At 33.9% G+C, this 26,499-nt stretch overlaps 1 protein-coding gene across 2 annotated transcripts; it reads left to right on the forward strand.

Moving 5' to 3' along the window:
- The first annotated feature begins 468 nt into the window (after positions 1-468).
- Positions 469-25,859, forward strand: LOC126979461 (uncharacterized). 2 transcript variants are annotated; one of them, XM_050828782.1, is made up of 13 exons: positions 469-699; positions 3,391-3,459; positions 8,330-8,547; positions 9,010-9,070; positions 10,201-10,253; positions 11,810-11,828; positions 12,282-12,328; positions 14,813-14,837; positions 16,563-16,603; positions 16,676-16,703; positions 17,536-17,712; positions 18,422-18,529; positions 24,727-25,859. In XM_050828782.1, exons 1-13 carry the CDS (start codon positions 643-645, stop codon positions 24,748-24,750), a joined length of 927 nt encoding a protein of 308 aa, XP_050684739.1. In that variant the 5' UTR covers positions 469-642; the 3' UTR covers positions 24,751-25,859. The 2 variants fall into 2 exon arrangements, with proteins under 2 accessions (XP_050684739.1, XP_050684740.1); XM_050828783.1 differs by having other exon boundaries at positions 471-699; positions 14,816-14,837.
- The last annotated feature ends 640 nt before the right edge of the window (positions 25,860-26,499 follow it).

Consider the following 26,499-nt stretch of genomic DNA (forward strand, 5'->3'; position numbering starts at 1 on the left):
AATAAAATAAAATATTTTTATACTATATATAAGAAACATTTATTTTAACTCCTTAAGGTATATACTTATATAAATAAGAAATATCTACCTGTCTAATCACTAATTTTTAATTCAATTACATATAAGTATATAAAAGACAAAATAAAGTAAAAATTGAACTCAAACTTCTCTACACACAAATTGTGACTCGGGAGCTCAGATTTTTTCACAAGCTCCACGGCAGTTTTAATCTAATTGCCCACAACACTAGCAAAATTTATAAGATTTAAAAGCATACATAGAAATAGAACTACCATTATTAATAAATTGTAATATTTTATATATGACTTAAAATGAAAAAACCATAATAAAACTCCAATAACACGATTAACTTTGCCAATAATATTGGATAAAATATAAGATTAACTATAGCCATCCTATTTCACGGTATGCATTTAATATTTCTCAAACCTCTCATAACAACTCCAGTACTGAATAGAGAGGAGACAAAACGCAAATATACCTTAATTGTGATGCAATAGAGATCATAATTCTTTGTATATATTTGTCTGATCAAATCAAATATTCCTTACTGTATTCAATATAGTGGTAAAGTTTTAGCTATCAACGGCTTCTAAGTTATTAAAGGGAGTTTAATGTTATATGGAACTTGGGGTGAAAATGAATTATTGGATTGTTGCTGTTTTTGTAATAGGAATGGTAAGTTTTTGCAAGCTATTTATGTAACGTGTGGTCTGTGGAAGGCATAAGTCATATTTAGATTTAAATAACATTTTGAATAATAGTTTAATTAACCAATGCTAAAACCCCACCAAGAAAGCACTCGCATAGATATAAAGAGTTTCTTATAACGAATACGTAAGCTGTGGAATGAATGAATCCTTGTGCGGTGTTTCCGGGACGATACGACATGGGTACCTTCAAAAAAGCGCATACTCCTTCCTTAAAGGCCGGCAACGCTCTTGTGATTCCTCTGGTGTTGCAAGAGAATGTGGGCGGCGGTGATCACTTAACACCAGGTGACCCGTACGCTCGTTTGTCCTCCTATTCCATAAAAAAAATGGTGGAGATGATATCCTAATTTATGGCATGTCGTGCGAAGGTAAAATTCAAGGTGAAGGTGAAAAAAATGAAATTGAAAGGCAGGAATTAGGTCAAACAGCTCTTCGAAACTCCCCGTGATGATGTGTGATGTGGAACACAGAATGAAGCGACGACCCTACGCAATGCCAAGTGATCCAGCCGTTCACAGAGCACTGGGTCCCAGACAATTCAAGCATCCCTGCGTTGGACGCGGTCAAATGGTTTGAGCTGATACTAGGGTGCGCCAGACCAGAGATGACGGCAATACTCCATATGTGGCTGGACCTGCGTTTTGTAGAGCGCTTCTTCTTGCTGAATTTTTACTGCTTCTCTTTCGCTTTGTACAATGGAGCAATAACTACGTTACATCAATCGTTTGGTACTGTATCTGTTCTCGATCGATTCCGGCAGAACTCTGAATGTCAGGGCAAGCCTTCTATCACACTGGAGGTGGAGCTTACCAATGCCAAGGAAAAAATGACACGCTTCAGACTAAACTAACCTCTAGCCATGCATCCATAGGCGTGGCTGATCATAGATTGGCGGACTAGGAAATAAGGATAGGTCAGAGTAGCGAGGAAATATTGGCGTTTGGGATAAGACTAGATTAAAATTATACTATTATCAAGGGATAGATTAAGACAACAGATACCCGTTATATCACATGGCCATTAAAAGCCCTTAAATCATTTATTAATAAAATGATATGTTCGTTTATATATACATATATACAGAAATAAAAAAATATACTAGAACAATGAACTAAATACCTTAAAAATACAATATAATAACTAAAATGTTTTATAAAAAGGAGTCCCTTTAGGCAAGCTTCCGAAGATACTGGCAGCGTTCCCCCTTTGAATAGCTAGACTAATTCTTTGTCCGAGGTAGCTGCCAGCTCTTCTGTCTCCTGTGATGTCGACTAACCTTATTCCTATTTCCTTCAAAAGCCTTACAGCGCTGGGACCCCCCGGACCAAGGGTCTCGACACCGAATGGGATAATAATAATAATGATCTTCGTTTTCAAATGAAAATAGAATGTAGTACTTTAGTAAAAAGAGACAATGATAGAACTAAAATTTGAAGAACAATGTATAATATATTAATTTGTATAAAATTAATGAATTTGGAAAGAACTAAGAAATCATAAATAAGAAAATTTTTTTTCACTGAAGTTATAAGTTATAGAAGAATCCACTGTGACAAACGATTTATTTAACTAAAAAGATATTTAAAATAACAACGTCTCTGTTTTAGTTTGCAAAAGTATAACCAATAGCATTGCAAACAAATTCCATGAAATACCTTGTACCGTTTCCTGCAAAACGTAAGAAGTAGACGAAGAAATACAAATGCATTTTCCAGCGGAAAGCTCGCTCTATTGAATAATGCCACTGCATTAAGTACCGAGAAACAATAGCTTGTACTAAATTGAAGATAAAACGTCTTCAATTTTCTCTTTTTAAAATGTTACAATGACTCTTACAGTTGTAGGTTCATATTTTTTAAGTGGTTATCTTGCGTTGTAGTAATAGATGTAATACTGGTTCATTTTTAAAATAGTATGAATGAAAAATTGATACGATTTAATACTGAATATAAGTTTTATACCTATCTTTTTGTCACGCACGAAAAAATGTCACATTCCGCTTGAGCCGAGCGTGCAAGCGAGAGCGAGAAACAAGCGATAGAGAGGGCTAAGCGTACGGCTTGAGACACATCTTATTCTTAATTAGGTTATGTTACAATTTTGACAACAAATTATTATGATTCATATAAACGATCGTTAAAATTATGTTTTCTTATGACGTAATAATAATCGTAAAATTATAGTCCGTAAACCGACTTTACAGCTAACCATTTTTTGAAGTTATACTTCTTTATGTTAAAAAAATTCGTTATTTAAAATTATGAGAGGGAAATTCTAAGATGCGCGCGCATCACTGTAACACAAAGGTATCAGGGTGAAGTTGGTTCCTTGCGACATTCGTATTTTTTTTTTGTTTCTTCGTCCATTATTAGGATAGGCAAAGTCTTCAAGCCCGTACAGCAGTATTCGTTACTTAATAATTAATTGCAAGATTTTTATAATATTGTTCTTTCTACAAACATAGAATAGCAAGAGGAATAAATAATTTTAAGGATTTTTGCTTTGTTAAGCCAAAGAAGTATAACTTCTTGCGTGCATAAATTTATTACAATTTATTTTTTTGAAGATGAGGTTAGCGGGCAAGTGACCCACATGATGGAACGTATCAGCCACACAAGGGATATAATAATAAAAATGCTTTTACTTATGTTTTTAGAGTGTGAACATAACTCTTGCAAGATCAATCAACGCCGAGAATGTACGAAGACTAATAGATCTAGTAAAAGTGAGTATTATTTATTATGTTTTTAAGAGACTTCAAAAAAGGAGGAAGTTCTCAATTCGTCGGTATTTTTTTTTTATGTTTGTTACCTCAGAAATTTATACTGAGTGAACCGATTAAGATAATTCTTTATTTATTTGAAAGCTGGTGCTTTCCGTATTTCCGTAGTCCCATTGCAATTTGGTCCAGATCTGACAGTGAAATTCACGAGAAAACCATAAAAGTCTTAAATTTGCTACAAGTATGTGCGCGACAAATTTACGAATAACTCAATATCGCGCGAACCAATTTCGATGATTCTTTTTTTATTGGAAAGAATATTATACTTCAAAGGTGAGAGTTTGGTTAAGTTCTGATTATGAGATCGATGACAAAGTAACGGAACTCTTCAATTCTTAGGAGCAAATTAACGGTCATTTTAACGCTATCCGGATATTTGAGTCACCCACCGTAACGTTATAGTCAAGTTATTGTCGTAATCGAATATGATGATCCATGGAACTCTTACAGTAAGGGTGCGATCTGTGGGAGAATTTCTAACTGTCTATAATCAAATTGCAAAGCTCTTACGTTCATTGCTGTATTGCAAAATTTAGTAGATCTTCACATATTTAGACAAATTATTATTTATTGTACTTCAGATTCACTAAATGTCAAAAAATAAATAAAAAAAAAACAACCGAATTCAAAAACATTATTCCAAAACAATAGATAAATAAATGTGAGTTTTATACAATCAATTGTTTTTTTGTTTAAAATTACTTTTTTGGTATATTGGAGTAATTATTACCTAATTACTATCAAAGGCAGTCGTGATAATTCACGATTGCTTACACAAACGGTGATGTGATTGGTATTCTTTAAAAAGTCTGCCTGGGCTTGACGTCACTATGACGTGACAAAGATGGCGGCTAGTCCCACTCTCAATCTCATCTCTTGCTCCTAGTATACAAAGCTGTAGTTTATGTTTTGTTAATAGAAGGTTTAAGTAGAGTATGTTGGCTTTGTTGAAGTTGATGGAGTGGATCCAATCCCCGCTGAGAACATTGTATATATTATATTCACGTCTGGGTGATTCAGTGTAGATTTATTGTAAGAAGCCTGTAAACGCTGTAATTTCCTAACGCTTGGTTTTAACTCTCTTACATTGTTTCTTCTGTATATCAATGCTATGGTGGACGCCCCCAACATACATTGCTATGGAGATGATAGTACTAGTATGTAGGTTTCTGTCAAGAAATCGTCGACCGGGGCCGGAAGAATCTTGTGTCTTCTATCGAGTCCTCTCATGATGTCGTAGAATGAGGTTAAATGAACCTTGTACAATTTAACACCCAGAAGACTCAAGTTTGCGCGTTTACCAAAAAAAACCATTTGACGTTGAGGATCGGCGATACCTATCTTAAATGTCTTTAATTTGGTCAGTCAATCTTGTTGGAAAACCAAAATTCGCAAATGTTGCAGCGTAAGGGGGAAACTAGGGACAGAATGGCTTTAAGATCCTCGCCATCCACAATCATCAACATAACCTGCACGCATTGGTGGTTCCTACGAAAAGACAACGGCGTTGCCCCCTGCTAGACGACGGACGAGGCTCTGGCGACCGAGCAATGGCGGTATATCCATACCACCTGTCGACAACCGATCAAAGAGGCAGCAACGTCGTTGGAGTCTAAATAACTCAAAAAATGTCTGGAGCAGAAGGCAACGGGAAACCACTGCTTCTATTGTCCCACCAGAGTCAGCATGAATGAAAGAACAGAGCCAAAGGAAGTGTCTTGGAATAACTTTTTCTTAAATATTTGTTCATAAATTTATTGAGATTATTTTACGCCTGATAAATATAAATGCATTATTATTTGGAACAGAACTTATAGCTAGTTAAACAATTATTGGTTAAACTAAATCAAAGTTTAGAGCATACGTCAGCATTGTACTCACTATCTCAACTAACCAAGCCTGTTTGAATCATAAAGTGAATATTCGTGTAGAACCACTAAAATCCCCTTTGCCTGAAATAAGTTTTGTATTGTGCAGTGTACACTTCCGGACAAAATTGTAATAAACCTTAGGAATATTAATAGATAAAAGTGTATAATTTTTTTGTGGTAGTTGTTTTATGATGATACTATGAATTTAAAATCTAAGCTTCGCACAAATTTATATAATATCATCTTTATCAACAGGATATGGGGAGTCTTTCCACAGTTAAGTTTTCAACGAACTTTCTTCTACATTTAACTAAACTAATGAACAAATTTACTTGCGGTATTTCCTGGTCGGTAAGACTAGGGTTCCTGCGTAAAAATGCCTAGTCCTACCTTAATGGCTGACAACGCTCTTGTGATTTCTCTGTGATGTGAACATGGGCGACGGTGAATAACTACTATCACGTGGCACGTACCCTCGTTTATACTGCAAGACCTACAAAAACCACGTATAAGCTATATCACACAAAATTTAACTCGTGGGTATGTTAAATAATTACAAACTTATGTAATTAATATGCTAATATAAAATCTATAACATTATTGTTATTTCGATGTTAGTATTGCAAATGTAGCTAATGTTTAAAAAATATGATGTTTATTTCTTAATAACTCTTTAATCATTTAAACTAATAAATGGAGAACCGGTTTTTTCCTTCCGGTTATACTGCAAAAACTATAAAACCGATCGAAATAAGACTAATATCATAAGATGCAGCGTAATTCGGAGTAGTTTTTAGTATATGATACGTTATGTTTGACTTACAAATACAGTGATAAAAATAGTGATTTGAACAAATCTCGGAGGATGTTAAAATAACAACACGTTTTTATCATTTCTCGCCACAAATCTAGTGATTTGACCAAATGTCAGAGTTGGTTCCGTGAAATAACAAAAAGTATTTTCTTTGGTATTTATAAGGTTTTCACACTCCCATAAAAAGGAAACGCACCGGTCATGAAAATCAAATTAATGTAACCTAACTACAAAACAGATAAAGGTTTCTCTAAAGGCCAAGTAGAAGCCCCGCCTATTAGGGGCCCATATTAATAAAAAAAACACGAGTGGGTTGCCATGCCCGCCAACACATTCCACCTAACCTGTCCGGGTCGGGGTATGACTCAAGTGTGATGCTCGCTTCGCTCGCTTTAACAATCTAAGTTCTTCTAGTTGCGTCACTCATAGTCATTTCACAGAACCAATCCTGGCATTTGATTAAATCACTATATGTTTAGAGAAATGATAAAATCGTGTTGTTCTTTAAACATACTCCGTGATTTGATCAAATCACTTAGGGAATTGACCAAATTATTATCATTTCCCTGCGGCATATATACAAGTATAGGGAAAAACCTAAAAACTATACATATGTAATTGAATCATAAAAGTACAACTACCACTTGTCCGGTATTTTACCGTCATCAGATTATAAATTTTCTTGTAAATTAAGTAGGTAAAAAATAAAAGATAAACGAATTTTCATTACTGAGACGCTAAAAGTTATAGAATAACTGTCGATGGCTGTTTGATTTGCAGCGATACATACCTAATTCCAAAAAATATGAAATGCCATTGTATCTTTTGTTGGTGAGTGTACTTTGAACAAACTTGTGTTTGTTAAAGGTCAAAGTAGCAGATGGTGAGTGACGCTTCCTTTGTCCCGTTACCCACTTTGTATGTAAGATTTATGATTCAAATGAATCTTCGAAGAATTCAAATTTGTATGTCTGGACTTTATATTTCAGATAAAGATTTATCCTATGCTTTATTGTTTATATGTTTGTTTCTTTATTGTAAGCCTTAATTATTGAATTATTACGAACCATTGTATATGATAATAAGTATCGTATTTGGATTGGTATGCTCGAAAATATTTTTTTATTCATAATAATATAGTTAAAAAAATTATAATATAGTTATAATAATATTGCTCCAATTGTATTACATTACATTACATTACAGAGGGTTAAGGCTAGATTGAGCCTTAACCCTATGTAGCATAGTGTAGATTGCAAGCACCATGCAATAAATATATTCACAATAAAGGCATAAAAGGCATAAAAGGCATTAATTTTCTCAAAATTGATTCCTTTAGAATTCTTTTTGATGTAATTTCTTATACTACTAGATACTACTACCGCTTCGGAAACAAATGGCGCTCTGAGAGGGAAGAAGCGGCGCAAGAAACTCTCCCAGCATTCTTTTTTTTGCGCTCTTTTCAATAAAAATATACAATATTGTACAGTCGCTATAAAATAATCACAATCTAGTCCCAGGCTGTCCGATCATTTAGATATTCAGCAGTGGAGTAATAGGATTTGATTTCAATGACAAAGAACTTACTTTCACTATATTTCTTAATTGATAATATGATGTTGGTTAATACAAGATTAAAATTTAAATGCTGGCAATCTATTCATTTCCTCTCGTGTTGCAGCAAAACAATGCGCACAATGCAAAACAACGGCGCCTATTTCTGCCGTGAAGCAGTTCCTCTGGTGTTGCAAGAGAATGTGGGCGGCGGTGATCACTTAACACCAGGTGACCCATACGCTCGTTTGTCCTCCTATTCCATAAAAAAAAAGCCGTAATGTGTAAGCATTTCTGAGTTTCCGTCTGAAGGGCACCGTAGCTAGTGAAATTACTGGGCAAATGAGACTTAACATCTTATGTCTCAAATTGTAGTTACGCTCAGAGTTTTTGGGGTTATTCAAAAATCCTAAGCGGCACTGCATTGCAATAGGCAGGGCGCATCAATTACCATCAGCTAAACGTCCTGCTCGACTCGTCTCTTATTCTCATTAAAAATAGCCAGTCTTGGCCTATTCATTCATAAAAGAAACAATTATAAAACAATCAATACTATTCAAATGTATCATTTCAGAGAAGATCACCACAAGAAATGGAAGAAGAGGTTCTTTCTGCACCAGCAACACTGCATGAAATCAACACGGAAGAAGCCGAAGACGATGACACTGATGACGTACCTGGGCACGCTCTCATAAATCCAAAAACTGCGAAAATGCTTGAATCAGCTTCTAAATTCCCTAAAAAAGATCTTGACAGATCTGTGTATGGAAATTTAGCAAATTTAGGAATAACGTAAGCCTATAATATAGTAACACAAGCTCTTGCGCATCCATGTATAACTCTATTATATCGCGAACTCCTCATAATTTTGAGAAATAATTTACATTTTGATATTCTCTATGTCCCTGACAATTTTTCAAGATATTCATTTTTATAATTATTTAACATTTATCGGATTTAAGTCTATTTATAAGATAATGGTCCTAACCATTTGTGATTTTGGATGCATGACCTGAATACATCAAAAGAACGGAGGAAAAGCTTAGTGAAGCCTGTTAAAAAATGTCGTGGAAGTAATTTATTATATTTAAATGAATGATGAAGACAATAAACATAAACGGCTTTCAGGAAATTCATTAATAGATATATCTAAATATAATTTTTATGGAAACATTTTCGTAATAATAATGTAATAGATGTTTAGGGAAGCTGCTAATTTTAATTCTGACTTACAATTTAATAATTTTATTTCAGATATAACAAAACAAATAACAGAATCAGATACACAAGCTTCAGAAAATTAAGAAACGTAGTGGTAAGAGTTTATTTCTTAGTAACTAGTTGTGTTGCCATCATATTTAGCAACTGTAGTTAATCTACCAACTATAGGTAGATAAAATTAAGTTTTTTTTACCTCCTGAGAAAGTTAGACAGATACAAAGATTCTAATTAGTTATTCATTTAAAGCTATTCTTTCAATTTGATTTCTGAACGACGGGGGACACATCAAAGGAATCTTTCATATTTATTCACCTTTTAAACCTTCTCTGGACTTCCACAAATAATTAAAGACCAAAATTAGCCAAATCGGTCCAGCCGTTCTCGAGTTTTAGCGAGACTAACGAACAGCAATTCATTTATATATATTATATAGATAATAACGAAACGCTTCACATTTTAAAACAGGCTTAAGACAGATTCCAATTTATTTCTTACTTTTTATATCTGGCACTTAGATTCATCTTAAGAACCATGTGTCCTCATATAGGTGTTAAAAATAAATATGGTAGATACGAACAAATAAACAAAATCTAAAGAAATGATAACAATAGCTGAAAGCAACACAAAGTTTTATGGTGTTTGTCTATACACTAATATTGTAAGTATTTGGTTAAAACTAATTTTCTACGGATACCAAAGTTCTTTATCGAATGTGTGAAGACTGAATGTTTCCAAAAATTGTGTCATTGTCAAATGTAATTGCTTAGATTAAGGATTGGTCTTCGCTGCACTTCAACTAGATACCGCAGGCGTATTCGCAAAGTGCGGCAAAAAAATACTAAGCCCAAGTGGGCGTACTCGAGCCAGTCTAGAACTTTTCTGTTAAACTTAGCTAATAATTGAAACTAAAATGCCGGGTTGCGGAGTAAAACTTTGTAAGAATAATACTACAAGAAATAAGAAAGATCACATATCCAGTAAGTATTTTGTAATTTATTTATTTCTATGTAAAATGTAACACGAAGCGTATGTTAAAATATTTGAATGATGCCATTGAGTGTCAACATGCCATGCACACAAGCATCTAATAGTTGCCGTAGTAAAAAGCTATTGTTCTTATGTAGTGCGGTATCTAGTTGGAGCGCAGCGGAGACCAATCCTTTATGTACGATTCATCATCTAAGAATCCTTAATCATTCATATTTAAACACAATATTTTTCTAGAAAGAAATCGTAGAAGCAATACGAAGATATCAGTCTAGAAGAGACTTGAACGAGTAAGTGATTTAGCTTTGTTTTAAAATATGAAAAAAATAAATAATAAAAAGACGACCCATATAGCCGAGTCTGTAAACGGAGCTAGAGATCACGGTTTATTATTTTTTTTGGAATAGGAAGGCAAACGAGCGTACGGGTCACCTGTTGTTAAGTGATCACCGCCGCCCACAAACTCTTGCAACACCAGAGGAATCACAGGAGCATTGCCGGCCTTGTGGCCTTGTCGTGTACGCACTTTTTTGAAGGTACCCATGTCGTATCGTCCCGGAAACACCGCATAAGGAAGTTCATTCCACAGCTTTGTAGAACGTGGAAGCGAACTTGACTCTTCTGGGGGTTAAATTGGACAAGGTTCAATTTACCCCATTCCGAGACCTGCTCAAGAGAGACCTGCATGGCCCGTATATACGGCATCACCAGTGCTACCGTCTGCATAGCAATGTATGTTGGAGGTACCCATAATATCATTGGTATGCAGAAGAAACAGCGTGGGAGATAGCACACAGCCTTGGAGCACTTCAGCATTCACGGGTTTCGGGTTCGAGCAATATCCGTCGACAACGACCTGTATGCTGCTCCCAGTGAGGAAGCTGGAGGTCCACTTGTATAAGCTCTCGGGAAGCCCAAATGATGGAAGTTATGAGAGGAGCGCCTTGCGCCATACACGATCAAAGGCCTTCGCTGTATCCAGGCCAACTGCCAGGCCTTCCCCCTTGCTTTCAATAGCCGCCGTCCATCTTTGTGTTAGGTATACCAGAAGATCACCTGCCTACCGACCATGGCGAAAGCCGTATTGTCAGTCGTTGATCAACTGGTGACCCTCTAGGTATACCAAGAGTTGGCGGCTAATTATGCTTTCCATGATTTTGGAGAGAAGGGAGGTAATGGCAATAGGCCTGTAGTTTGCCGGATCCCTGTCTCCTTTTTTTTGGATCGGATGGACAAGGGCTGACTTCCATGAGTTAGGGACTACGCCTTTGGAATAAGAGTGCCGGAATAAACGCGTTAGCACGGGCATCAACTCAGGGGCACACGTTCTACGCACGATTGTAGAAATGCCATCCGGCCCGCTCGACTTCCTGACATCCAACGAAAACAGAGCTCGCCTAACAGTTTTTTGTCTGACTGTACTTCAGGCATAGAGCTCTGACACCGCGGGTTTTGAATCCCGTTAGGTGCAAACATTTATATGGTTAATATTATGGACGTTTGTTTACTAGTCATAGATGTTTATTTGTATTTCTGTCTGGTTGAGTAAGTAAATTGTAATATCGTTGTCTTGCAACCCATAGCACTGGCAATGCAATATAAAAAAACTAGACGAATATTTAGTCACAAACACGTCAATATTATAAATTCATTGTAAAAATCTTTTTGTTTTTTCAATTTTAAATGTATTTTTATTATATTTAAATAGATTAAATATACCTTTATTTTCTTCAACTTGTCGCTTTTTCAGCTTTTCTAGATTATTTTATTATTGCAGTTCTCGATGCAAAATAAACAAATAATCCAATTGAAATACATAATATATATACAATACTTGCATTTTCAGTGATTATTATCAAAGTATGGTATGTAACACAATATTTTATTGAAAAACAAATATTTGTGCTGAGCACAACATTTTTAGGACCAATCCTAATAGAAAACACCTTTTAGACTTTATAGATATATATATATATATATATATATATATATATATATATATATATATGACTTCGACCGCGTAAAAAAATAACTGAGCAGGCAGCTGCTTATAAAAACTGTTGATTCTTAAAACTTTAATAACTTTTTAAGATAAGGGACTAAGGAATAAATCTTAATTGACTAACTTAATTGAAATCTATTCAGTAGGTTTTTTGAAAACCTCTATCATTTTATTTGTATAGATATTGCAGAGAAATAAATTCTATTTTTCCTTTCACAGATTTTTACATTTTTTATTATAAATTATTAATGACCACTTTCTACTAGCTTATATTGGATTATGTCTTAAGCTAGAACCTTTTTTTGTTATTATTTAGGAAGTGAACAGGATAGAGCCGTTGGAAGATAATGACAATAATGTCGAGTAAGTATTATCTACATATTGATACTCTCTAAATACATATTACTTCCTTACTCAGCAAACTTTGTATTGCCATATAAAGTTGTAAATAAAAATTCAATTAAGTATTATAATTTTTGGGGTATCAAAAAAGATGACGACCGATTCTCAGACCGACCAAATATATCACACATCAAATTTATCGTACTGCAATAATTATTGTAAGTATTCGATTGCCATCTCGCAACTCTATAGCGGTATTGTGGATGGAACAGAATAATATAAAAATCGGGATACAAAAATAGTTGTAGATCGTAGAAAGGCGAAAATTTGAAGTTGTGTGTATTTTTCAATGCTAAATCATAATAAAATTAAAATTAAAAAATCTATATACGTGTATATCCCTTATCATTTAGGGGTATGAAAAATAGATGTTGGCCGATTCTCAGAGATACCCGATATGCAGAAAATTTCGCATTAATCTGAGGAGTTTGGTAACAAATACCGGAACACGCGAATTTTATAGATTATATAATATAGTCTAGACTAACTAAGAGTTAGTTAGTTTAGGTGGGCTATTTAAGTAATTAGCCTTGATTTGGCTATTGTACGTGGCAGTTCGTCACCTTACTCCAACCAGCCCAGATCGTCCCAGAATGTTAGCAGTCTTTTAAAATTGTTGCTGGCTTCCAGAAGCGGAGATGCTGGAGATCGGATTATTTAAATAAAAATAAGATAGCCAATATATATGATATATATGTATACTAGTAAATGGAGAGCTGACTTTGTTTTCCGTGATACTGCGAGAACTTCTGAACCGATTAAAATAATACTTATCCCATAAGATGCAGCGTGAGACAGGTTTTAGTATTATGGTGGTAATGATTTATCTGGAACCGATATTTTTTTTAATTAGAAATACCTATATATTTGCAACATAAATAATTCAGTCAATGACATTAATACAATGAGTGGGCACGTGTTACTTATACAGCAAAACTACGTTGCCGGGTTAGCACTTGTATTAAGAGTCCTATTACGAATCGTCAACGCTCGCTTATAGTGTCCGAGCGCTAGTGTTCGTTTGCAATACACGAAATTACGTTGGTGTGCGTTGGGAGTACCTACAACTATTTTGATACAACACAATTTTGATACAAAATTAAAATTTTCGTAAGACATTTTTAACTTTATTTATTAAAACGGCTTTGGGTATGAGATGGGACAAAATTGCAAACCCTCTACACTCACCTGACCTCCAAATGGTCCGAAACTAGTCGGCACCCAAAACGATAAGATTTTGATATTAGTCTGAATATGATAATATATATATTTTTAATCCAGAGTCTGAACACTATTAGGCAGGTAATAAATGAAAACACCCAAAAAGAGTCCACAAATTAAGAATACATATACATATATAATATAAAAAATATATAATTGTATAAAAAATTTCCTCTTACATAAAAAAAAAAATTGAGAAAAAAAATTACAAAAATATCTCTCGCAATGGCATTGATCGTGCTTTACGGGGATCAATCAACTTGGGAAGAACACAGTTATAGTATTATACTATTATATATAAGATAAAGCACATCATATCGTTGTTTATCCGTTATTATGACACTATGACTATTGTTTTCGTGTTTGTTATTTGGGTGTTTTCGATTTGATAGTATTTCGATTTTCGACTTGCGTGAGTGTAGTGGAATCAATGCTAGTGTATCTTTGTAACCTACAATTGATATTTCTCTGTATTTGGAAAAATAATTCGACTTTTCAAGAATATGCAAATTGAAGTTATTTGCACAATTTATAAGAGAACGCAAAGTAAATCGCACTCCAATCTACTCCTGCAATGTAAACTTTAACTATTTAAATCGTATCCTCCTCCTCGCGTCGTATTCTACATTGCTGGGGATCCTGATTTCTCTGAGGATTCAACTTTTAGACAATAGTTGTATATTGTGTCTGTCTTTGGCTACGTGCAGTGCGTCATGAAGTCTGATATCCAGAGGTGTGCGGATTTTGTCACACCACCGTACCTCTGGGGCGTCGGCCGTCTACCTTCCCAGAAACCATCAGTTGTTCAAGGTCATCTTTTTTTCTATTCCTGGCAATATGTCCAAAGAACTCTAAGATTCTACAGAGGCAGATGGATGAGAGTCTGGTTTAACACCGAAGTGTGAAGAACGTATTGGTTGGTGCGGAATGCTTTCAAAGAGATTTGAAGCACCTTCCTCCAGCATCACATCTCAAATGCATCAATCCGATCTCTGTCGGCCTTCTTTAGTGTCCATGTCTCAAGCCTTATATTACAACCACCTTATTCATAATAGTCTGCTAACTTAAAGCATTGCTTATTCTCACTCTGTCTTCTTCTATTGACCTAAGTTAAAATGAAAAAAACACTCCTAAGCGGCTATTTTAAGTTAGCGGACCATTATGAATAAGGGGGTAACTATTATGCTACTATTTTCAATATTTATAGCTCCCTGTATGTTTCAGTAGAGATTCAAATGAAAATGTCGAAGTAAGTATATTCAAATTCAAAGTGAAATAAACTTTCTTCAAATAGGCTTAAGCCTTAGTTTAAACTAACCGCTTTTTAATCGTCATTGTAAATATTTATTTTACATTACTCACATTACCAAAATATGTTCGGAAAAAGTAGAGCTCGTGAGACGAGCATACAAGAAACACATCGGCCACTCTTATAAAACAGTTAGAGTATTTTACAATAGCTGTAATATACTTACATAAGAAATATATTACATAAATATGTAAGAATCGATTCATAGTTAAAACCGTTATAATTTAAAATATTTCATGAAACCAGTAACCTTTATAGCTTGAATTCATTGCTTTTATATGCTTCATGAAGATGATGGTTGTGATAACGGTCATAAATAGTAATCGTATCAAACAAATACTATTATATATTTATTAACTATAACAGGTCGACTTGGCACCAAAAGCAGCGTCCATACAGTATACACGAGTTGACACATGGACCAGCCATCGTTCCCTTCGCACATATTCGAGGGAAGGAGACGACCCGGCATAACATTTTGTATTAATTTTAATTTACTTACACAAACCTCGTTACTGACAACGTTGTGCCTGACAAAAGGTTTGTGACTTAATAAAAAATGGGCAGTATCATCAAGAAGTTAATGAAAATCAGCCGATAGCCACATATATTATGTTTGCGTTATCGAGATTTTCAATTATGTAATACTAATAACTTAACTATACAATATTTATAAGCTCTTTTACACCGGAACCAACTAGATACGATAATTCTAAAAATTAAATCGAAGATATCCATATTTTCCTCGTGCTTTTTGACATTGGCCTCTAAAGATTTTCATTGCTTCCTGTCTCTGCTTCAGTTTTGACCCGCTGTAAACTTAATTTCACTCTCCCATCTGGTTAACTACCTTCCTCGATTTCGCTTGCCATTTCGTCACTGCCTTGCTCCATTTTCCTTTTGTTTCTCGCATCAAGTGCCCTGTCCACCTACATTTCTGTTGGTCTTTTCTACTTTGGTCTTGCTCATACTGCTCTCCATTGCTCATTGGCATTTGGACTGTCCTTCTCTTAGAGCGCCCTCTAAATAAATTTATTAATACTTACTAGTTATATCACCAATGCATCGTGTCCTTATTGTTAAATGTTTCATTACAAATGAATTACGATATAAACATAAATAAAAAATAATCGAAAAATTTCCAAAAAGGTAAAAGTTACTATGTCCAACTCTTGACTTCTCCATTAAATTTACCTTATCTTCTCTTATCTTTATGTTGCCCGATTAAAGTGTTGCAGCATTGAATTGTGTTAGTTATGTAACGACTATGTTCAACTTCTTTTAGTAACTTGCTCCATATTTCCTTCAGTAACCCGGAAATTTATTTGGAATGTGCCAAGGATCAATATTTGCAAAATTTTTCTTATGTACAACACAGTATTTACGTATAACTAACAAAATTACGCCATCACTCGAGTTAGTATTTATTACCTTACTCTCGATAACCTATAATAGAGTAATATAATGAACATGGCTAAAATAAATATACAAGACTAAATGAATGAACTACTCAAACGCGACTGGTAGATCTAGAGATGAGCGTACCGAACAAATAAAAATCGTTCACGATTTGATAATTGTTTATTTGTAATAATATATTATTATGTCCTATTTATAAGTGTTCGAAATTCCTCCATTTAAATAACATTTTCATCGTTTGCATAGGTACCGATGGATGAGAATAATGCTAGTGAAATTCGCGACGAGTAAGTAATAATTAGATATAAAGTTATAATTATAATATTGTAAGTTTGTCCTTAAACTCTCGAATTTTTTAGCACCGACGAAGATTTAAGCGGTACTAACGTATGTATTACCTATCTATTAATTTTATTTTTTTCATACTAGTTACTTATTCTCGGAAAGTATTGTTGTTGATCCTGTTGATGATCGAATTGAGCATCGAAAATTAGTCATTCATCTTCGTACAAATACACGGACGAAATAGTTGTGAAAAAATCAATTTCTAAAGTGGTTTTGCTGGCGGAAATGTATGAAAAGCTATTTGTAGCGAGTTCTTCATTTCTTGTTTACTTGGTTATTGAATGTTTCGACGAGAAACTGCTTAGTTCAATTATATGCTTTGTGACAGCTTTTTAAGTCTTTTTCCATAACGGCTATTAAGGACACCAAATAGCTTCCAAAGATTTGTAAAAAAGTTGGTAGTCTCAATTGGTATATATAAATGAAAAGAAAATGTTGATTCATCCTATTCAAGTTGTTGTCAAGTGGTGCTGTGTGAGTAATTATTTGATTGCAATTCAAATAAAATTACGTGATGGATTCTTTAGGAATTAACCATATTAAATTGTATGTTAAATTCCTAAAACAATCCCTTTTTGATCATTGCTCCACCACCTCGCAGGCAAAGTCTCAATAGCCAAATAGGAATCCACTTAAATAAATTGCTACTACTATTAAAAGCAATATCGGTAGATTTATGACGTTGATCTTTTCATTTTTTAATTTTCGCCTTAAGGAAACATAACCTTTAACTTTAATTAAAGATGTTATATACATTTAATTTGATTTTGGTAATTTAATTAAATTCATATTGTTTTGCATGTTTGTGAAGATAGTAATGGAATTATTTAATTATTCTTATCAGTGGAGTTATTATATCATATTATTCCTACAGGATTACCGCAGGCGTCGCAAATTAAAAACAATGTTCAGAAAACGACCTTCTAGTGAATCATCATCGTCCTCAGAACATTCATCATCTTCAGGTAGCTCTGATTACGAGAAAAACGCAGGCAACCCTTATACACTCTACAAGGACAAGTACAAACAGAACTGGCCCTGGAATCATCAGGTTAATAATTTAAATTGAGTTTATTTTAGTTGGTTGGTTTAAGGTTGTTAACATTTATCAATTATGCATTCCTACTCGAGCATCAATCCCTGGAACGAGTAAGCTCCGACATGAGGGAGAAGGGTAGAGATGCGGCGGATGAAATAGCAAGGCGCGGCTTAACGTTGTATTACTAACTATCGCTATAAAATCTGATGGAAAAACTTTACAAATTATAGATTGTCAAAGAACTGCCTGGTAACTGCACTATCGCCCAGACTGACCCGTCGACTCATCAGAAAAAATAAACACGATTTGTTTATTTATTTATTCAGCACTGTGTAATCCTTCAATGTACAAGAGTAGGCAACCATTGAGCAAAACTCTAAAAGGTTGCTTTGAGAAGTCTGCGACCTTCTAAGTAATATTTTGAACTTCTAGAAGGAGTTGGGCTGGTTGATGTAACTGGACACTACTACACGTAAAATGGGTCTAATTAAGGAGTCTTATTACGAAAACAGACGCCCCAAATTGAAAAAAATATGTTCCCCTTGTAGATAGAAACTGCAATTCATGTTTTGGACAAGATAGTGCAAAACAGTACTTTTATAATGTATTCGATGACTGTAAGTTATTTGAAAATGTTAATAATGGCATCAGTTGATTGTATGCACACGTGCAATGATCACTGTACGTCCAGCAATTTCTAACGAGGATGTCATTTATTTAGATGGACGGCGATCACATGAATGTAAATCCATTAGCTCCGGAGTTCCAAAATCAAGGCCCATCGGGTGCTTCGTTATTCTTTGGGAGAAAATGGTGGTACTTCAATCAAGTAAGTTTAAGTTCAGCTCATTTACAGCTGAACCATATACAGAGAGTTTTATTTAAAACTGTCATAGAATATATAGATTTCCTCATTTTTGTGAAAACACTTTCAGCAAGCTGCAAAAAAAGATATTATTTTATTAAATTTGACTAATTTCTGTTGCTAGATGTATTTTTCGAATCCTGTTAAATATCTAAAGTGAAAATATACATGGTGTCCCAAAGTTATGGGACATGAAGGGAAAGTACCTTAAATATCGTAGATATCGTAGGTATTTTACTGAAAAAGCACTTTATATTATTTTTAAAAGTTAGTAATTCAGCATTCAATGATTTTCTAAAAACGCGTTCTCAAAACAGTGAGGTATCCATTCGCACCACTACACTGACACCGCTCAAACACATACACGTACTTAAAGTTAATTGCGGGAATCAAATGAATTTGATACTTTAGCAAGTTTGAATTTTGGTTTTTTTAATACCTATGTATTTTTGATAATTGGTTGATGTATTCGTTAGGTAGTTAAATATTAGAAACGCAGTTTTTTTTTAAATCCCAGATGGCCGCCGCGAAAAATTATGGTTTCAGCAATATGGGTATCGTATCCGAGGTAATCGAGAGTGCAGAGAACGATTTTGGGATCATTTTTGAAATCAAAGATGGCCGCCGCGCAAAATTACGCTTTCAACAATATGGGTATTATATGCGAGGTTCTTGAGGGTGCAGAGAACGAATTTGGAGTCATTTTTGAAATCCAAGATGGCCGTCGCGCAAAATTATGATTTCAACATTATGGAAATCGAATCCGAGGCTCTCGAAGGCACAGAGAACGAATTTGGGGTCATTTTTCATCATTTTCATTACATTGTTGAGTTTGATTCCATTTTAATTAAATTACAGATACAAATTTAAGATAATCACAATTAAAAAGAAAATAATAAATAATAATAATTTAATTCAGAGAAAAAAAAAACATAATTTATTATTTAATTTATGAAATTCAAGATGGCCGCCACGCAAAATTGTGTTTCAACAATATGGGTATCGTATCCAAGGTTCTCGAGGGTGCAGAGAACGATTCTGGGATCATTTTTTAAATCAGAGATGGCCGCCGCGCAAAATTGTGACTTCAACAATATAGGTATCGTAACCGAGGTTCTCAAAGGTACAGAGAACGAATTTGGAGTCATTTTTGAAATCCAAGATGGCCGCGCGCAAAATTATGATTTCAACATTATGGATATCGAATCCAAGGTTCTCGAGAGGGCAGAGAACGAATTCGGGATCATTTTTGAAGTGAAACTTCTTTGCCTGCATGAGGGTAAAATTTTTACGGATGAAACGAAATAAAGTGTCACGAAAATGATGGACGTTTTTATCCAAGAAGAGGGGAGGAAGATTGAGTCTGATTGAGATAGAGTGAGAAAATGCGAATGTAGCATGAAGCAGACAGTACCGCTATGAAGTAAAACAACTTCACTACTAGCGTTGTATCATGCAGGTTTAGCGCGCGGCCACGAGTAAGTAGAACATCTTCCCTACTAGCTTTGTATTGTGCAGGTTTAATGAGTAATAATAATTAGTAAAACATCTAAGAATTTCTAATATTGACAAAAATCAATTGGTTTAGAGAACAGATTAGGATAATTATCAATATAGACGAGATTTAAAAATTGGTTTTCACAAATAAGTTTCACTTCTGACTTTGTACGTACGCCATTTTTTGTGTTGTCTGGTCCTTGGACGTAGGACACTAAGGACACCTCCCCTACAAGTGGAGTTGAAATGAATACCTTGTGGGGTATCGTTGGATAGGTCGTTGAAAGCTAGATTCATGACATTTCCTTTGGTCTTTTGAATATAATGCGGGATTAAGGAAGATATACGTTACATTTATGTAATAGCTTATACCTTATGATTACAATAACTATTGAAATAACTCTTCTTGACATAATAAGGTGGTAATAATTGATAAGAAGGGTAGAGCTTCTTGTGGTTAAAAAGAGGATGAAAAATTTTTTTATGTAGGGTATCATTAGATAGGTCTGTCAAAATGAAATTTTGAGATTTTTTTACTAGATTGGTAACGGAATGTGTTTTGTAAATATTGTGAGTGAAAAGTCAAAACGTAAATATTTCTATATTTAGAGAATGAAGAATTAATTTAGCATGTAGGATATTGTTAGACAGGCCTTTCATAATATAATTTATGTTTATGAATGAATTCTAATTTTGACGATGTAAATGACACCCATGAAGAAAATTTTGTAGATTTCATAGGCGCCATCATGGATTTCGATTTTGACCCGATATTCGTTATTGTTGACCCCAAAAACCATGAAAATGACCCCCATGATGGGAAGTTGGTGAATTTCATAGGACCTATCTTAAAATTCGATTTTGATCCGAAATTCGATATTGTTGACCCCAAAACCATGAAAATGACACCCATGAAAAAAAGTTGGTAAAATTTATAGGCGCCACCTTGGATCTCGATTTTGACCCGATATTCGTAATTGTTGACCCCGAAAACCATGAAAATGGCACCCATGATGGGAAGTTGGTGAATTTCATAGGCGCCATCTTAAAATTCGATTTTGACCCGTAATTCGATATTGTTGACCCCGAAAACCATGAAAATGACACCCATGATGGGAAGTTGGTGAATTTCATAGGCTCCATCTTAAAATTCGATTTTGACCCGTAATTCGATATTGTTGACCCCAAAAACCATGAAAATGACCCCCATGATGGGAAGTTGGTGAATTTCATAGGACCTATCTTAAAATTCGATTTTGATCCGAAATTCGATATTGTTGACCCCAAAACCATGAAAATGACACCCATGAAAAAAAGTTGGTAAAATTTATAGGCGCCACCTTGGATCTCGATTTTGACCCGATATTCGTAATTGTTGACCCCGAAAACCATGAAAATGGCACCCATGATGGGAAGTTGGTGAATTTCATAGGCGCCATCTTAAAATTCGATTTTGACCCGTAATTCGATATTGTTGACCCCGAAAACCATGAAAATGACACCCATGATGGGAAGTTGGTGAATTTCATAGGCTCCATCTTAAAATTCGATTTTGACCCGTAATTCGATATTGTTGACCCCGAAAACCATGAAAATGACACCCATGAAGAGAAGTTGGTAAATTTCATAGGCGCCATCTTGGATTTCGATTTTGACTCGATATTCGTTATTGTTGACCCCGAAAATGACACCCATGAAGAGAAGTTGGTAAATTTCATAGGTGCCATCTTGGATGTCGATTTAATATAGACCTTATATTTAGAGATGAACTTATAAATCAAAATTCTTCAAAATACAGAAACATAATTTTTGGTAAATCTGACTGCGTACAAAATATGTAAAGTATCAAAGACAGTATTTTAGAGCTTATAAAAAATATTCATGTTCGTACAGCGATCTTTCCGAGTACGAGCTGTACTTACTTACTTAGCTTTACGACACAGTGTCTCCCCACGACGGCGTCCGAGCGCGGACTGACGTTGTTTCGATAGATCTTTCTGTGCAATGCGTAGGGAGTGACAAAATAAAATAACCCTTAATACCACACTATAAAGCTCATGCTTATCAGAAAAATATATGAATTTTAGACGATTCCTTTTTATTTTTTTCTGAGATTATTTATAATATATTCACTAATTTATTTCCCGTGGTTTTGAACATATTTTATCTGCTTTCGTTACGTAATTTTTAAGAGACAAAATTATGTAAGTAGTAGCAGAAAACTGATCCTGAATGAAGCTCCATTTCGTCAATTTTGTGTGAAGAGGTAACGGTTAATCGTTTTTACGACAAAAAATATCAAAATTTCAAAGCAAAAGATTTCCGCTAATTGGAGATAAAGAAGTAACCTATTTGTGGCAATGTTTAGTTTTGTTAGATTTAGTTTCATTTCATCACAAACTCTACCGAAAAATATCTTATTTATGTCGGATTCGTAAACGCGTCCTTAAATGTAAAAAAATGCTTGCCTTTTGATTATCTTATCATTTTATGGTGAATACTCGATATGATATGGCACAATTCTGTTTGTAAATCGCCTACATTCTCGTATCGGTTTTAAACTTAAAAAAACTATGCTATAAAGTATTTTAATTATGAAGTGGGTACTTATTTACGAATAATCAATGCTATGTATGGAATGTAATATCTCTACTTTTCGAACGTCGTTGATGGCAATAAATAACTTTCTTGAAATTAGACTCAAACATTTTACGTTGCTCCTTTCTTTTAAAAAGTATTTTAAAAGAAAGGAGCAACTTTATTAACTTATTCTTAAGTAACATAGTAATGTTACTTAAGAATAGTTATTAGTTTTTAGCCATTCTTACGATTGGCATCATAAAAGTAGGGGTATTTTTTTACATTTAAGTCAGTTCGAGTCCCAGACGAGGCAAGTAATTTTTAGAAAATGTTTGAATGCAGAATTACTAACTTTTAAAAATAACATAAAGTCTTCTTTCAGTAAAATACCCTATTTATGATATTTAAGGTAAAGTACCCTTCATGTCCCATAACTTTGGGACATCCTGTATATAATAACGTCATTGAGTGTATGGGTAAGTATCGGCTGTTACTCGGATATTTTGCAGGAACTTTAGTATGAGAAAACATTTACGATTTAAGAACTTTATTTCTCAGAAGAATATTACAATATTCACTTATAGAGAAAATATATTCTATATAATATAATATAATATAATATAATATAATATAATATAATATAATATAATATAATATAATATAATATAATATAATATAATATAATATAATATAATATAATATAATATAATATAATATAATATAATATAATATAATATAATATAATATAATATAATATAATATAATATAATATAATATAATATAATATAATATAATATAATATAATATGCGAGCCATACATACATTTGAACTATTTAACCAACTTTTCCTGCTCATATTTTCTTCTTTCAATACAATGAAATGTTCCTGACATGAAACTGAGTCCATCCACATTAAAAAAATCATCAAAATTACTTACTTTTAGCTAGTATTCTATAAATTTGTGTGTTGAAACCCAAGTGGTATGTTACATCAAAATATTTGATAGTATCATAATTTGCTTTCAGTTTACTTATTACTGTTAACTCATTACTATTTAAATATTATAATATTTTTTTTTATTAAACGCAAACAGAAACACAGTTATGCTAGCACATTACTGCTTCACGACAGTAATAGTCGCTGTTGTTATGATTTAAAATGTGTGCATTGGCATTTGGACATAAGCAATTTTTTAGGCATTAGCCTTACAGTGCGTACAAATGACGCGCGGCAATCCATCGAACGTGCCGGGACGCGAGTATTGCCGCGCTCGAACGTAATGAAGAGGGAACCGCTCACTGTCAGCTTTTGAGACCGCATCAAAGGAGCGTCTGGCGTTCGTTCGTGCGCAGTTTTTTATTTATTTATTTCTTATTAACAAATTACATATTATAAATATAAAAATTCTTGTACATACATAAACTCATTCGAGTTTTACCGTGTACAGTAAAGTGTAATACTTAATTAATTATAAAAGAAAAATTAAACAACTACAACTGCATACAAATATCAACTATGTAGAAAAAAACAAAAAAAAAGGCATAAACATTTAGTTTCTAAGACATTATATGAAAAACATTACAAAGTAATGAATTTAGGAATGCCCTCAATATTAGCACTAAAAGTATTGTTGCTTTTTATATATTGCTATGATTATTTTATTAACTAACAATATTACACTATTAGAACGATGAGGAAAATAAGTAATAATAAATAAAGAAGTATGATTGAAAAATAAATATTTTATTTTAAAAATAGACAACTGACATTGACATCGATTGTTTTGATACTCGAAAAGGGTATTGCAGGCTAGTATACCAAATTCCACTTACCTGAAATATTAAAATTATTGCTTATTGCCGCCAGCTGATCAAGCAGGATAACCTGCCTCAGGCGGCAGTCGCATTCTACTAAATTTATATCAACAAGTTGGCTCGAGCGTGGATAGAACGTCTACTCGGGTCTACGCGGCTGCCGCGCTTCATTTGTACGCACCCTTATGTAACTTTAGTGTAGTAATAGTTAACCTTACTGTAGCAATACTTACTAATTGAATTAAACTGTAACAATCTGCTTTGTTTCAGGATGATTTCCAACCAATGCAATAAAGAAATTAAATATTAATCAAGTTTAATTTTAACAAGAAGAAAATACCCATTGTGTATTCATTTCTAACTTTAAAGTGATATTGTAACGTGTTTGAAAATAATTCATAAAATTACCTTTTAGTCTTGCTTCTACAATAAAGCTTTCAATAATGATTTTCACACTCAAGTGCTTTCTCTGTGAGCTTTTAAAATTATGTGTTATTGTTATAGGTATTAGGTAATCCTTCTTCCAAGAGAACTCTTTCTTTATTAATAAAAAAACTTTTGTTTCGATAAAATCTTTTGCTTTCGGACAGGATTTCTTCGAATTCTTTGCCTTACTGCTTTGACCATCTTTTTCGTTCGAATACATTTTCTTTTTTTGTAAAATTTTGTGATAAATATTTTTACATTGGCTTTAATATAAAACAGTAAAATGCTGAAGCTCTTATTCCTTTTAAATCATTAAAAGAGTGCCTGTGAGCTTCTGGCCTCTTCTTCTCATAATAGCTCAACCTGTCAAAAATGCTGGTAAATGGTGATATTAATAGTGTTATTAAGTTATTCATGCCGAAGTATAGCTTTCTCTTTTAAGCTATTCCCTATTTTGGAGTAAGTGGAAACTAACATTGTCACAATTCACTCCGCGATAGACTTTAATATTTTTCTGTTACCGACCCCTACCGCTGTAACCGTTCCATATTGTTCAGAGTATGAACAGCTTTGCAGCATTTACTAATCTGTAAATATGCTTAGTCTGGCCAAAAATGCTGTTAACGTGTTAAAAATGTCCTACATTTTGAGCTTTTATAATACCGCGAGTAAGCTTAATGTTATCAGATTTGGAAGGTGGATCCGGGCTTTAATATTCTAAGCCAAAACACCTAATCACTGTTAACAAAATGTCACACAATTTTGCAGTCGCTTCTATAATCTAATCTGACAGTTGTGTAGGTTTTGCTTTCGATACAGATTACTTTCGATAAATATCTACCGAAAATAAACATTTTGTGAACTAATTATTAATGAGCTCACAAATAATTATGATGTTACCTTCGATATTCATCTACATTTGCATTTATTCAGTTTCACAACATACCCCATTCAAAATCCAGTTTTTCTTTCTTAACGCAAATAAATTTACAAACATATTTATTCATGTGTTCACACTTTGCGTTAAGATATAAATATAAAAGGACAATGTAATGAAATTAATTCAAGTATTTTACTTTCAAAAATAGAGTTTTACCCACATCATAATATCAATTTCAATTTTTTTTATGGAAAAGGAGGACAAACGAGCGTGCGTGGTTACTTGGTGTTAAGTGATCACCGCCGCCCACTCGGCCTTTAAGATAGGAAGGTACCCATGTCGTATCGTATCGGAAACACCGCACAAGCTCATTCCACAGCTTTGTAGTACGTAGAGGAAAGCTTCTTGAAAACCGCACTATGGAGGACCGTCACACATCCAGATGGTGGGGATGATATCCTAACTTGTGGCGTGTCGTGCGAAGATGGAATTCGGCGGCAGGAATCAGTTGAAATAGCTCTTCGGAATACTCCCAAAAATAATCAAATATTTTAACTCAAAGAAAACAAATATAAATATTATAACTATATTTACAATACTATGATGACGTTAAATTAAAACTATCATTACGGGGAAGTGTAATAAGAATACTGGCAGCATTTCCACATTGGATAGCTAGGATGATCCGCTGACCGATATAGCTGCCAGCGCATGGTTTACCAGCAGCCCTATTGAGG

Source organism: Leptidea sinapis, chromosome 3 (assembly GCF_905404315.1).
Source record: "Leptidea sinapis chromosome 3, ilLepSina1.1, whole genome shotgun sequence".
In the NCBI taxonomy this organism is placed as follows: domain Eukaryota; kingdom Metazoa; phylum Arthropoda; class Insecta; order Lepidoptera; family Pieridae; genus Leptidea; species Leptidea sinapis.

Excerpts from the sequence above, each read along its gene's own strand:
- LOC126979461 (XM_050828782.1), top strand. The coding sequence starts at position 643 with ATGGAACTTGGGGTGAAAATGAATTATTGGATTGTTGCTGTTTTTGTA. Across the intron at positions 700-3,390 it reads CTGTTTTTGTAATAGGAATG|AGTGTGAACATAACTCTTGC; the intron begins GTAAGTTTTTGC and ends TTATGTTTTTAG. Across the intron at positions 3,460-8,329 it reads GACTAATAGATCTAGTAAAA|AGAAGATCACCACAAGAAAT; the intron begins GTGAGTATTATT and ends GTATCATTTCAG.